Below are 14,628 nucleotides of genomic sequence, written 5' to 3'. Positions count from 1 at the left end.
AGAGAGAGAGAGAGAATAGACTTGGATGCACCTCAGTAACCTCTGGGGCCAATTATTGTAATTTGATTTGGATGACAGGCTACAGGAAGAGTGTAGGGTGTGTGTTGGGTTTGTGGGGCGTGTAGCATGTGTTGGGGTGTGTTTAGGGGCAGCTGGAGTGTGCTTGGGCTGTTGTGGGTGTGTGAATTTCAGTCCTTTCACTGGTATCAGTCCTGGTCGCAGCAGCAGTCAGATCAATTATATAGCGCTTTAAACAATGCAGATTGTGTCAAAGCAGCTTTACAGAATTAAACAGGAAAATAGTGCAAGAGGATGATAGAAAACACTCAGTGATGATTCAGTGATGTCATCGTCCAGCTCAGTTCGGTTCAAATAGTATCTGTGCAATAAAGTCGACAATATTAAAATATGAGTTTACACATACAAAGTTTATAAGTAAACGTGCCATATGCCAGTGGTTCCCAACCACGTTCCTGGAGGCCCCCAGCACTGCACATTTTCCACATCTTTTTTCTCTCACACACCCATTTCAGCTCTTGGAGCCTCTACTAATGAGCTGATGAGTTGAATCAGGTGTGATTGATTATGGAGACGTGTTGGTGGTGCTCCAGGAACGTGTTTGGGAACTGTGCTTCTACCCTGCATCCGTGCCTGTTTTTGCATTAGTGTTGAATTAGTTGTCCTTACCGCATAGGTTCATGCGCAGCTTCCTTAAACCGTCTCTCGGGATGTTGTTTCCCTGTGATTGTCTTTCACGCGGGCCAGAAGCTCAGAGATGCAGGAAACAGCCACAGCACTTAATGTCTCATAAACTCATCAGAGTGATTAGCAGACTAATGAAGAGACGAGATGAGGGGCGGCGGGAATGCAGCGCTACGATCAGATGCCGTCCCTCCAAGGCCCTGTTTATGATGTAATGAGATAATTGCTGTTACAGGTAGCAGGTTAATTACACGTGTAATTACTCAAGCGCTTCACGCTGGCTCTTCTGAAACACTATTGGCATATGATTATCATATTCAACCTTTGAACGCTGATGCTCCTTTTACTTTCTCCTGTCATTCGGGAGGTCACTCTGTTGAAGGTTCTCAGACATTTTTTCCCATGATGCCTCTGGTTCCAAGCATGAGCCAAACAGTGCTGCCCCATTTTCATTTGTTCAGCACAGGGTTTGGAGATTCAGAAATCCGCAGCATTCCTGGGATGACACTGACATGACCGTGTGTGTGTGTGTTATTAAGCTGCTTCCTCATACAGACGTCTAATTAAAGCATTTTATTCCACTTCATTTACAACCAAAAGAGAAGCTTTAGTTCTTCAGTGCCAACAACCGCACATTACATCTGCAGGAAAACAGCATGGCGAGAATGACTGTGAGAGCGCAGCTGTCCGAGGACATGAGTGTTTGTGCAGATGTGTGTGTGTGTGTGTGAAGGTTATTCAGTGCTAAATGAAGTGTTGCTTGTGTATGTTTTTGGAGAAGTGGTTGACTGTCTGTGTTGACTATACTGAAAAATGTACAACAGAAAAAATAATGAATCAATGATGAAGAAAATCAAGCTGAAACTCAAAATATGATGAAAGCATGAGTGGGTGAGTGATTAGCATAAGGTAAACCCTTCTCTGGATGAGAGGACTAGTGAATATGAGTAGTCACGTTGGGCACAGGGCTGAAGTGTGCGGTCTCTGAGTGCAGCGGTCTGGATCACTGCTCTCCACCGAGAGCCGCCTCAGCTCAGCTCAGTCCGTGAGGAGCAGGGTGCTGTGGACGGCGTCTCAGCAGGAGGCTGTAATTAGTGTCTTTAAGTTCAGCTTCTGACGGCACTGCCTCCACATTCATGCCCCATTAGCCTGAAACAAATGTCCGAGCCAAACTAATCGTTGACTGCAACTCTCTTCGAGACAAAGGCTGGAAAATGTGAAGCGCTTCAGCCCACTTGATTTGCCTTTTTACTCTTTTCCCATTGCAGTTTTTGTGATTGCATGTGTTATATAATCGTCAGCACAGCTTCAATCTAGTGCTCAACTCTAAACTAACTGTTCTGCTTCAGCATCAACAGAACATGACGTCTGTAAAAAGTGATTTAATCCATAAAAGTTGTTATGGTATTAAGGTTAATTCAGCTATATTAAATAGTATTTTTGACTTAAATATAACCAGTTTAGGTGTTATCATTTTTTTTTTCTTCAGTGTAATTAAAACAAATCGGCTGTGTAAATTTCTGTTGTAATAATTCAGCAATACAACTCTTGAGGTCATGTTATATAGCGACTATAGTCACAGCTGCAGGGTGTTTCACATTATCCCATCATTCAGCTCTTTAAGTGACTATAAGACATTTTAAACATTGACATTGTGAATTTCTGTAAAGCTACTTTGAAACAGTGTGTATTGTGAAAAAGCTGTACAAGTAGAAATAGTACAAATTACTTCTCTCTATCTCTCTCTCTCTATATATATATATATGAAGATTTCATTTGCAAAAACAGATAACTCCATTTTTAACAATTCTCAGAAATCATGTTTTTTCATTGTGCATTCCAATTAATCTCAATCAAACTATTGGGTTATTTTGACTATGTTAAAAAAATAACAACAAAAAAAATTGCTATCTAACACAATAAAACAATAAAACATAATAACATAATAATAAAATAATAAAAAACATGATGTTTGAAAATTAAATTATTATCTGTTTTTGCAAATAAACTCTTCATATATAGTATACATAAACATCACTGCATGTGTTCATCACTGAACACTCGGTTGATCAATTGCCAGGAACAGGATTGCCAGGTTTCACAACAAAGCCCGCCCAAATACCACTCAAAACCACCCAATCGCGTTTCGAGGGGGGTCCCCCGGTAAAAATCGTGTTCTGGGGGGTAAAATACACGTATTTTGGCAGGGTTCCCCTGGTAAATTTCTCATTTTAGAGGCTAAATATCACGTTATTGGGGTCACTTAAACCCGCGGACATGAAAAACAACCCGCGGCAACAGTGTTACAGTAGCCCAATTCTGCGGGAAAACCGTGGACTTGGCAACACTGGCCAGGAATCCAGACTGATATGCAGATCTATATTTAATAATTAGTCTTTAATGGTGAGAAACTGAAGTTTAGTCTGTGTTTTACGGACATTTTTGCTGTTGTCTATTTTATGTGGGTCAGTGGGATCCAGTTTAATGTGGATACACACTGCCTGTCTCTCTACAGACTCAAAAGTGAACATAGTGTACATAGTGTACATAGTGGTCAGGTTTGAGCCGGAAAGAGGCAGAGAGATAGAGACAGAGAGAGAGAGAGAGAGAGGGCATGTTTTTTCCTTCTCCAAGGGTACTGCTTTTCCAAAAGTGCCTGGGGCGAGACTGCAGCACCTCGTCTCCCGGAGGCCTTTGGGCGTCTCCTAATAGCCACCCCCTCCTCATCTGCCCCCATCTCAGAGGTGCATGATGGGATACTTCCCCTTCCCCCTCTCCTCTTCTCCTCGTGCCGTCCTCATGTTTTGTGCTGGAGTTCACATCCGCACAGGTTCAAATGGCAGAGTTGCCAGGGAACAGTCAGAGGCCATTAGCGTTTGGGACGATTCGCCCTGCGGCGCTGCAGCGCTAACCAGTGAGCGGGGGGGGGGGCATGTAGATTAGCAGCTTCACATGTAATGAGCAAGTTTGCCCGTTCTTTTCTTTTCTTTTCTTTTCTTTTCTTTTCTTTTCTTTTCTTTTCTTTTCTTTTCTTCTGTTTCTCTCTCACTCTCTCTGTCTGTCTTTGTTTCATGCCACTAATCCCGTTGCATCATTTTTTTGATTATTTCCACTCCTTTGACTCACTGTCATGTGTGTGTGAGCATATTTTCACTAGTGATAGCATGAGATATACTGGCCAGTTTATTGGCTGATTTTTGGATAGATTATTGCTATCAGCTAAAAACACACCCTGTTATCAATGCTCAAATGTACCAACAGGATAATGACATTTTTATGTGTAAGATGAGTGTCCACTGCATTTCATCAATTTTGTGTACATTTGATTCTCTGTCATTAAATTGCATTATGTACTTGATTTACTCTGAGCTAGATCTGATCTCCAGACATGAGTGTGTGTTTAATTTGTGTACGTATAGACTTGGTTATCAGTGGGTGTGTGTGTGTGAGGGGCGTCTGGTTTCACCCGAGCGGTCAGGGGCCGTAGGGTAATGAAGCGACGGGTCGGTCTGTAAATACACGCGGGTCGCTCCAGCCACTGTGAGCAGTAGGCTATCGTGTTGCAGTGAAAATGGAAACGTCAATAAAATTAATCTGGCCACCTTTTGGCCTGGACTGCTCGCTGTGGTCCACTCATAACACACCACAACAAGACGAGTTTACACTCCCAAACACACACACACACACACACACACACACACACACACACCTCCTCCACTGATGTCATTAAAGCAAACGCCTGAACTCGCGCTCCGTTTGGCCTGCGTTTGACCACCACACCAGTGTTATCCTGAGCGTCTCTGAACTTGCAGTTTGAATGAGTGTGGATTTCAGGCGTTTGCTGTGAGGTCACTTCCACATTAGCACGGATCCACACGGCGAGGGCGATACAACAGCACTAGAGAGAAAAATAATAGATTAAAACAGAGAGGGGAAGGAAAGGCTTTCAACTGTCCTTGTATTCTTCATGTATTTTGCATTTGATTACGCCACCCATCGGATCTGTTCTCTTTTCTCCTTTTTAAAGTGATTAGTTGAAATATTAATGCGTGATTATTGCTTATATAGGTGCGTGTGATTGATGTCTCCCCAAAAACACAGAGACGTGCAAGTGTAAATTTGTGGAATATCGCAGCGTAGTGCAGGAGTTTTTCAGATACATAATTTAGATGCCCTGAAGGAAGGCTTTCAAGGCATTTTCGCCTAAGGCCAAGAAAAAATAACTGACTTTTAAAAGTAAATCATTTTTGCTAATGCACAATTAATGGCAGAGGAGAAAGAAAGTAAGTCTGGGAAGTAGGTTATGAAGAGACACGAGCTGCACTCACACATGCACAAGACGGACACTGATGGACATTGGTCAGTCGTGATATGCAAATGAGGTGCAGGAAGGGGAGGGGCTGCAGGGTTGTGCATTTGTGTTTATCACATTGCAGTTGATTTTGTCTTTGCAACCGTCCTGCATGATGTCAAGCAAAATAAGAATTTGTCTTTGAGGGTTTGTGTAATGTTAATGTGTGCCACGTGTCTAAAAAGCTCTCCTTTCGTCCAGGAGATGGTTTAGACAACAGCGTGGCCTCACCCGGCACGGGCGACGACGACGATCCAGACAAGGACAAAAAGCGACAGAAAAAACGGGGCATCTTCCCCAAAGTTGCCACCAACATCATGCGGGCATGGCTCTTCCAGCATCTCACAGTAAGTCTCTTTTTCTGTTTGTGAGCTCTTTTATGAGTATAAGTGCTGAGATCTCAAACTGAACTCTTACAAACTAGAATTAATACACAGTCATTGACATAATGACACCAGTTAGAGCCAGCCCTCAAATCTGATTGGATGATGAAAGAATGCCAACAGCACTGGGACTTTTCACTGTTTGTATCACTCCGCTTGACTGTGTTGCAGAAATAAATTATTTAGCCATATTGTGTGTAATGTCAGTCAATATTAATTCCAGTATCAAACTATAAGCATTTTCACACTTGCAGTAAGTGCTGCCTTGTGTACACAGCTAAATCACGTAGCCGTAGTGATACTCACAACAAATGCGAGTGTGCTGTTACTAATTAACTGAGAGTGATTGACCAGTCTAGTTCTGAAAATGCTGTTTGGTAACACTTTATTTTAAGGTGTCCTTGTTACAAATGTTACATGTACTTACTATTATAATAACAATTAATTATGCATAATTACATGCAAGTAACTCTAATCCTAACCCTAACCATATAGTAAGTACAAATAGAGTGGTGGCCAAAATTGTTAGAACACGTGGCATATTTAAGAGGTTTCAGTTGTTTTTGTCGAATTGGCCATTACAATACGCATAAAACGAACTATTGCCGGAGCTATCTGCAACGGAAGGAATCTGCTGGAACACTGAAAATGATGGACTGGCCCTCAAAGTCTAGACCTCAACCCCATCCAGCAAATTTGGACAGATCTATTGTAGATTCAAAGGAAAGCCTTTGGCTTGAGTTGCAGAAGGCATGGGATAACATTAGTGTTGAAGTTCTCAGGAAATATACTGACACTATGCCAGAGAGATGTGTTGCTGTAATCGCTGCAGAAGGTGGACATACCAAATATTACAGTTAAAAGTGGATAAAAACAGTAATCTGATGTTTGTTGTGCTCAGAGCAACCACCTGCATGTTTCATGAACATTATGAAATGAAATCATCAAAAAGGTCAATATTTTCAGATCTGTCAGGTGTTCTAATAACTTTGGCCACCACTGTAGGTAATTAATATTACTTAGTACTTAAACGTATAACGGCACTGTAACAAGGAGACCTTAAAATAAAGGGTAACCTGGTGTTATCATCAGTTCTTCCAAAAGAACATTTGTAGGGTTCAGTGTAGGTCCAAACGCTAGTAGTTGAGAGTGTGTGTGCCGGTTTGGAGAGGTGGCATGCAGGGTCGTGTTCCATCGGCCTCTCTGATGTCACGACATCATCCGCGGCTCAGGATATATTGATCAGGACAGGAAGGGTCGGGTTTCTGAGGGAGGTGCTGCCGTCCCTGAGCACGTGAACACAGCGTGTGCTCCACTAGAAACTGAGAACTGCCGACTGTGTGTGTGAGAGACATGCCCTGCAAACCCTGACGCCCAACTGAACCCGGCGATCGAACCCGAACCAAACTAATAATGCTCCTTAAACAGCTAATTGAAAGGGCTGTAAATCCATTAGAAACTGCTGTGGGATAATCTGAACTCTGCCGTGCGCTTATAACTCTCATCATCATCATCAGAACGACTCCACCACAGCCCAATTTGACAGACAGACAAAGACGCCTCGCTTTTCTCGCCTTTATTCTTGCGCTCTTTTCATTTGTCGTCCCCTTCACGCTCCCAGAACCGCTTGGTGCGCTCAGCTTGTGTGTAAAGCAGTGAAGAGGGAGGCGTCAACCCACCACCTACCTCGCCGCTTTTACCCACAAACGCCTCTTGCTTCATTCACTCGGCTCCATATCACTCAGGAATTTCGCGCTTTTTTCAAAGATCATTAGGCGTTTTTACTGGCAGCTCGGGAGATCCCCATTCACGACATTCACAAGAGACGCACTCCTGTTCTTTTAGAATTGTTTTAAATGCAATGAAAACGTAAGAAGAATTTTCATTAGTGGAAATGCAGAAGTTTCCATCGTCCTTTTAGACGAGTCTTTTATGAGCGTGAGCAATAATCCATCCTTTTTAACCCACCTTTCTATTTTTTTTTCCATCCTTTTCCGACCAAAGAGACTTAATTGAATTATCCCCAAGTACCGACTGCAGCCCCCCGCACAATCCTTTACACCGCACGGCCGTGCCACACACTAACACATCAGGCCTTTTATTTTAATTTGTTAAGCAAATGTATTTTTCAGTTCAGGATGCATTTGTGTGCGGGTGAATTCATGGGGACTTTGGCCCTGAATGGCCCGTAGCGGCAGCTCTCCATTCAACCATTCATTGGAAGGGGCAAAAGAAAAGCGGCGAGGTTGTATTTTCTCAACCGCGGGGCCAAAGCGGAGCTGCTCTTCCATGAGCGGTGGGGGTCCCTTTACATATGTTCTCAACATTGAGCCATTGTCACCTATTCTGAGGGGCTCAAAAGGACGTAACCCCTTCCCTCCCCCCGTTTCCATCCCCCGCGCTCACAAAAAAAAAAAAAAAGCGCCGGCTAACAGTTACAATTGTGGGCTGAAATCGATGGCCTCCTCTTCTGAGGAACAGTCTCTGAGTCCGCCCTTATGAGTCTCTCTGAGCCAACAGCCAATCCCACAGGGGTGCAAAGCATGGACCCACAGGAGATGCATGTGGCACATTCTGCACCCGACCGAAGAGCTTCTGCAGAACTCCAGAGTCTGGGTCGGAAAGCGCTGCAGTCGAAGCCCCAGAGATGTGCTCTTCCTCCTGGAGCTCTCTGGATCTCTTCCAGTGCCATTAGCACGAGGAAATCCCAGCTGGCTGCCGTAAGCTTTCCCATACGGCACAGAGCTTATGTTATCGGAAAGATAAACTGGGTTGTATTGCTCTATTAGGCTTCATATTTAATGAGCAAGAAGGAGAAGAACTTTCTACGTGGCTCACAGAGAGAGACACAGGGCAGCGGTGAAGTGTAGTTTGTACTGACATCGCTGCAGGGTCACCCAACAGTTTAATGGAGACAAACTTTGAATCCTCTCAATTAGTCGGTCGGCGCCCTCAGCGTGTCTCCTGCTAAGACGAGGGTCAGCCTGCAATGAAAACAGGAAGCACTCAGATACAAAGATAGCACTCCAGGCCTGTGCTGTCCTTTCACTTGGGTAAACCTTCAAAAAGCTGTGAAAATAAATAGGCCTGAAATGCGAATCAGCCAGTGGCATGAGTTTGGGGCAGGGCCGTCTGGGGAAAACTGAATATTTAGTGGAAAAAAATAATGTGGGGCAGGACTAATCCATAAAACCAGCCAATCTTTATCCCTTTATCCATTTGGAATTGATTGGGTTATGAAAAGTGAGCTGTGATATTATTGGCAAATGTAATTTTTACCTAATAACACAGCTTTTGCGTTAGCTGAAGAGTAATTTCAGCAGTGGAGAATGTTAGGTAGCACTTTATTGAACATTCTGTTAACAATAAGTAATGTTGGACCTACATGTCTACTAACTAAGATTGTTAGTAGACTCTCTGGTTAATATCTGCTAACTCTTTATTGTGATGGTGTCCCAACCGACATTCTACTGACTATTAGTAACTTTGCAAATACATGTCAACTTACCCTACCCCTAACCCTACCAATCTACTAATACTCTACTAGCACCAATATGTAGGTGCGACGTTACTTATAGTTAACACCATCAAAATAAAGCGAAACCGAATGTTATTACGTGATGCTTTCTACAGAATAACACTTGGTAACACTTTATTTCGATAGTCCACTTTAGACATTCTACTAACAGAAAGTAACTTTGCAACTACACGTCAACTAGAAGTCATTAGAGTATTAGTAGACTCTCTGCTTAATAACTTCTAACACTTTATTTTGATGGATCCACAACATACAACATACTGACTATGAGAAACTTTGCAAATATATGTCAACTTATTCTACTCACCCTAAACCTACCCTACTGAGAGTTAGTAGACATGTAGCTGCAAATTAATGAGAATTAGCTGACACGTAGTTACAAAGTTACTTATAGTTAGTAGAATGTCTAAAGTGGACTATCAAAATAAAGTGTAACCTAACACTTATTAAATGTAGCGGCATTTAACGAAGAGGGTTGACTTGTTGAGTAATCAGTCAAATACCGGCAGCTGATGGAAACGTCCTTAATCAGAGACACAGCAGCAAGAGTCACAAGTTAATTTCTCCTCTGCCGCCTTTGTTCACGAGTTAAAAGCCTATCAGATAATTGTGTCAACAAATAAACAGGATCAGCTAGTGATCAGCCTGTAGAGTCACGCAGTAAAGCAAACAGACCCGTTCTTGGGGCTCGTCTCAGACTAAACATTTGGGCTGATCTGCTCTGACTGCAGCTGTTTGCATGTCTGATTCACGTCAGTGTTCATTTCCACTGCAGCACATCTGACAATAGTTTCAAACAAGGGACACACTCACAAACACAAAAGGCACACTTAAAAACTTTAGTCAAATTCTTCCTCGCTCTCACACACACAAACATGAAATGTGGCCAGTAGGTTCTCTTCCCCCCCACCGCATGTAAACTCTGGGTTTTCTCAGCAGAGGTTTCCTCCCTCACTGTGTGCTGTAATGCAGGGCATTCTTAAAGCAGCGGTTTCATTTAAGGCCCAGCGAGGTTGTTTTGTGACGCTCCAGGGGTTGCAGTGGGGCAACACTAATCTATCATGGGCTTGTTTGCTCTCTGTCACCAGTGCAGCCTATATAACAGTTCTGTTCAGTGTGTGTGTGTCTGCATGTATAAGCAAACCTGAAGACCAGAAACATAATTTACCCTGCTGCACCTTCAAATGTGTGTACCATTATATCTGATCTGTTATTGATCAAGTAACTATTAACATTACGACTTAGCTGATCGGTAACATTATTATCATATTTTGAAAGTGAAAACTGGCCATAGAAGAAGCCATTTTACACTAATGTGTGCGTTTGCACCCCTTGTTGCAATGCTGAGAATGCAACACAGTTTTGGTGAAGCTGTGTGTTGGATAGCCAGCCTACAGTCAGGACACACTCTGGCTGCTGTCTGCCATTTGTTCTGTTGATTCCTTCTGATCTCACCGAGTTGTAAATCTAGAAATGAAGTGTGTCACTGTAAATGGCCACTGCTGCAGTCAGTTTGTCAGAACCTCCGTACCAGAGAGGCCTGAAAGTTCAGATGTTCATATCGAGTGACTCTTTCGTTCTTGCAGGTCATGGAATTAAATTAGAAGCCACATCCACCTTCCTCTGTCATATGCAAGGACTTAAAAATAGTTACTTTCTGTTTGTGTTTGCAGTTCTTGGTTATCAGTAGGGTTGCCAACCGTTCCGTATAATACAGAATTGTACCGAATTTAAGACATCAAAGAAATGCGTCATACGCCATATGACCACCATACGAATAACAAATTCTCAATCATTCTTTTTGGACAAACCATTGCTTTATTATCAATAAAATTTTAGTTCAAAATTTGAAGTGCCATTGTTTTAAAAAATGCTTTATTGACTGATATTTCATAGACGTGCAGTTATTATGCTTTCAAATTTTATGCCACTTATATGTAATTTCATAGTATATCCACCTCTCAAATTACTACACCACTTGTGCAGTCACAATTAAATAGTCATACAATTTACTGATAGTTGATGTGTTGATATTTTTTGTGACATTAAAATTCCTTTTAGAATAATTGTATATATATAGGTTAAGCACACACATTTGTAATTATTTCGGAGAACCTTTTATACGCCTTTTATACACATACTTAACTGCAGACACACTGAAATGACATACACTATGTGGTAAAGTACAAATATTTTGAGTGTCCCTTATCCTATAAAGAATCACAGTTGTCCCTTATTTTCCTTTTCTGAAGCTGTCAACCCTAGTTATTAGTGTTCCAGCTAGCATTTGGCATTAAGTTGTTCAACATCAGCATTCACTTGCCTCTTAAATTCATGTCTGTGACATTTAAAGATCTGCAGTACACACTAACATGCTTCAGTATTCTTAGGTGCCGTTTAGGCAACAATGGCAATGAAAGTAAATTTGATTGTTGTCTTTAATGGGATTTGCTTTCAGATCACCATGTCCCTCTTTTGAACAATTGCAGCTAAATTATTCTTGAAATATAGCTGTTTGTAATAACATTTTTAACCTAAAGGCAATCCTCTGTCTTGATCTTGTCTTTGAGCATCATGATCTGTAAGTTATGGCATGTTTATCATGTTTTGATGCTTTTAGAGATAAATGAGTCTCTCGAAACCTCAGAGACAGAGCGAAATCTTTCAGTCAAGAGATGACCTTGCTGACACTTGGAATGTTCCTACATACCCAGACTGAGTCAGTATTAATAAAGATGGCTTGAACAGGCTGGAACACGCTGTTCCATGCATGTGTGTGAGAGGGGAATGCATCTGCTCTGACCTGAAATACACATAAACAGTGAGGAGAACAAGAACTTCAGTTTATTAACTCTACATCTCACTGGACAGCTCAAACTGACCTCCCCCCAGACAAGTACACAAGGTGCCAATGCCCGTCCAGAAGATTGCAATCATGTGGTCCAGATTTGTTGTTCTTCAGAAAGCTGTTATAAATTTGTTGAAAGTTTAACTAACGTGCTCAGCCTGATTCTCTTCAAACTGTTGCTCCTCCATTGACGTGAAAGAGGAAACCTGTGATATTAGAAGATGCTAATTCCTGCTGTAGCACCCTTTTGGCAAAGCTGTAACTAATAAATTGTGTTTGTGTGAAATCAAGGCATGCATTCACATACTTATGTAGAGTATGTCTCAGGCCAAAAAGAGGGAGGAACTAGGGGTGTGGTCGAAGAAACATCTCAGACATAGAAGCGGAAAACTAAGAAAGGACGGTCGTGTGTCTGTGTGTGTGTGTGGAGCAAAAATCAAAACCAGACTGTGTTTCTCTGTTTAGTTTGTCAGGGGACTGGCGCTCCTCTGAATCCCAGAGCTCTATTTCTGCTCTGTGATCTTCCCGCCCATTCTCTGCTGCTGTTTTTATTCTGTTTTGTTTTTCCAGCACTTCTCCTCACGGGCCTCCCTCTGAGCTCTGTCTGCACCTCCTTTCTATCTCATAATGACGACCGAGCCGAGCGCTGTGACTGCACAATATCATTTCATATCTCGAATGGTACATCAAAGCCAACAAACAAAACGCACCAATTTGCTGTGGTTTCCGTTCAGCCTCCCAAGACGTTGGCAAACTGAGGCCTTTTATCGCCTGGGCCGCCATACTGTAGTGTGATCCTCACTGTTCAGTTCAGGCTCATAAGGGAGTTTTTCATGATGACTTAAACTGGTGAGCTGTATCAAAAACATCCACAAAATGCCAAAGAAAGAAGGCCGAGATAAATAAAAGACAGACAGATATCCTAATCAAACCGGAGCGTTTTGGCTCCAGATGCGAATGCATGTGAATATTGATCAGATCGCAGTAGTTGTAATGTCCCCGGGGCACGGCAATCCCTGCTCAAATCTACAGCGATTTAGATAAAGAGACTTGGCGAGACATTACGGATTTCAGCAAGCAGAACCTCCTCCTTCTTTCTCCTCCTCCTCTCCCTCTTCAACTGGGGTGCAGAAGAAAAGCAGGGAAAACCTGTAATTACACACACTCTTCTGAATCTCCCTTAATGTTCATTATTTGAAACCGGCGGCAATTACAAGTTCAAAGGGGCTTAGAGGGCCAGCAACCCGCATAATCGCCAGCAAATGAAGTATAGCGTGTTCACGGCAGCGGAGCGCACTGCTGGGGGGGTGAATCATACATTTCCATACAAGCACAAATCTCTGCCACCTCGGGGCTCCGGCATGCACTATCCCTGCCTCGCAATCCTCTTAGCCACGGCTTTTTGTCTGCCTTCACCCACCAGCAACCCTCCGACATAGAAAACGTATCAAACTTCACCCTGGCTTATGTTGTACAATTACTGCTGTTTGTCCTTATGTTTGTGGCTGCCAGGCCGCCCACCCTCTACTCCAGATTACTCCACTCTGTTTCTCTCTCCTCCTCTCCCTTCTTCCAATCTGACGACACATCCACGTGATGCAAGCGCAGGAGTGAGCGGGTCCCGGCAGGTGTATTTCGGTTACCTTTGGAGACAGTCACAGCGGCTAATTCTGTCCACAGGTGGCTCTTTGCGCATCGAGAGGAGGGCTTGTGAGGCCAGCGGTTAGCTCTGGTTTCAGAGCCGCCCAACTGGCGGTCATTGTATACATCTACACCTCCACACAACATGCTCTCTTTCTCTCTCTGTGCCATGTTTATCTTCTTCCTCTGTCCTGGTTCAGTGCTGCCGGTCACCTTTCTTTCTGTTGGGCTTTCGTGTGCCTTCCCCGGTCAGCTGTGCTGATGTTTGCATTAGGGATCTTTGATAAAATCTCCATAGGGACCTGCTCTAGTGCTCACACCATTTCCTGCCTTCTGCTCTCATTGTTTGTCTCGCTTGCATGGGGAACGTATAACTCCCACCTGAATTCAATAAAACGCCGACGCTCCTTGGCGTGGCGAACATCAGACAGTTCATTTTTCATTCAGCAAAATCTCCTCAAAAGGAAGCGAAGGCTGGCTGTTTCATTAAGTGGCCCATCCAGGCAGACACGTGCACCACAGCAGAGCCCATGTTTGCCCAAGCAAGTGTGCATATTAGAACGGAATCCACGGGGAGATTAATGGGCTACTGCCTCTGTACCATTGATTATCTCCACGCCATTTTTCCCTCTTCCTGCACACATATTAAAAAGTAATGAAGCCTACGGAGGAAAGGAAGGCAAGACTTCACGCATCATTTTACGTTATCTGGACTCTAACAGCGAGGAATCTCTTTAAGGCATGGTTTGAGCAGAATTAAGTAAACAAATGTGGAATATGTCTTTGAAACAAGCTGTGGCAACTGGAAAAAATGCTTAAGCAAAGACAAGCCCCTGACACATGGAGGGAACTCTGCAGATGTTAGCAATTTTGTTGTGTAGCTTTCCTAACCTCACAACGAGACCTAAATTGCTAGGAGTTAGTAACCAATGACAGCAATGGAAATGCCATCAGAAGATCATCAGAAGCCCCCAGGATTAGAGTGATCCACAAAGCCAGTTCAATAGTCTGTTATAGGTCTCTGGACAAATGGCAGTCCATGCTTTGCCTTCTATTTGAGAAATATGAGTGCCTCAGCCAGCACCGTGCATCTCCACCATTCTGTTCTCCTCTGTCATGGCCCTGCTGAAAGGGTGGGGGGGAGGCTCTTTCAGGAAAATAACTT

General features: G+C 43.1%; 1 protein-coding gene across 5 annotated transcripts in view; it reads left to right on the top strand.

Moving 5' to 3' along the window:
• Positions 1–14,628, top strand: part of meis2a (Meis homeobox 2a) — a 67,274-nt gene that overhangs the window by 19,424 nt on the left and 33,222 nt on the right. For 4 of the 5 annotated variants that reach the window (XM_058748731.1, XM_058748728.1, XM_058748730.1 and 1 more), the window contains exon 8: positions 5,255–5,400. In XM_058748731.1, the coding sequence (XP_058604714.1) occupies positions 5,255–5,400 (146 nt within the window). The remainder of the gene's footprint in view (positions 1–5,254; positions 5,401–14,628) is intronic. The other variant, XM_058748729.1, reaches the window with a different exon arrangement.

Source organism: Onychostoma macrolepis, chromosome 17 (genome assembly GCF_012432095.1).
Source record: "Onychostoma macrolepis isolate SWU-2019 chromosome 17, ASM1243209v1, whole genome shotgun sequence".
NCBI classification, from domain to species: Eukaryota; Metazoa; Chordata; class Actinopteri; order Cypriniformes; family Cyprinidae; genus Onychostoma; species Onychostoma macrolepis.
Note: the sequence above shows the minus strand (reverse complement) of the source record. Positions and strands in the feature narration are given on the sequence as shown.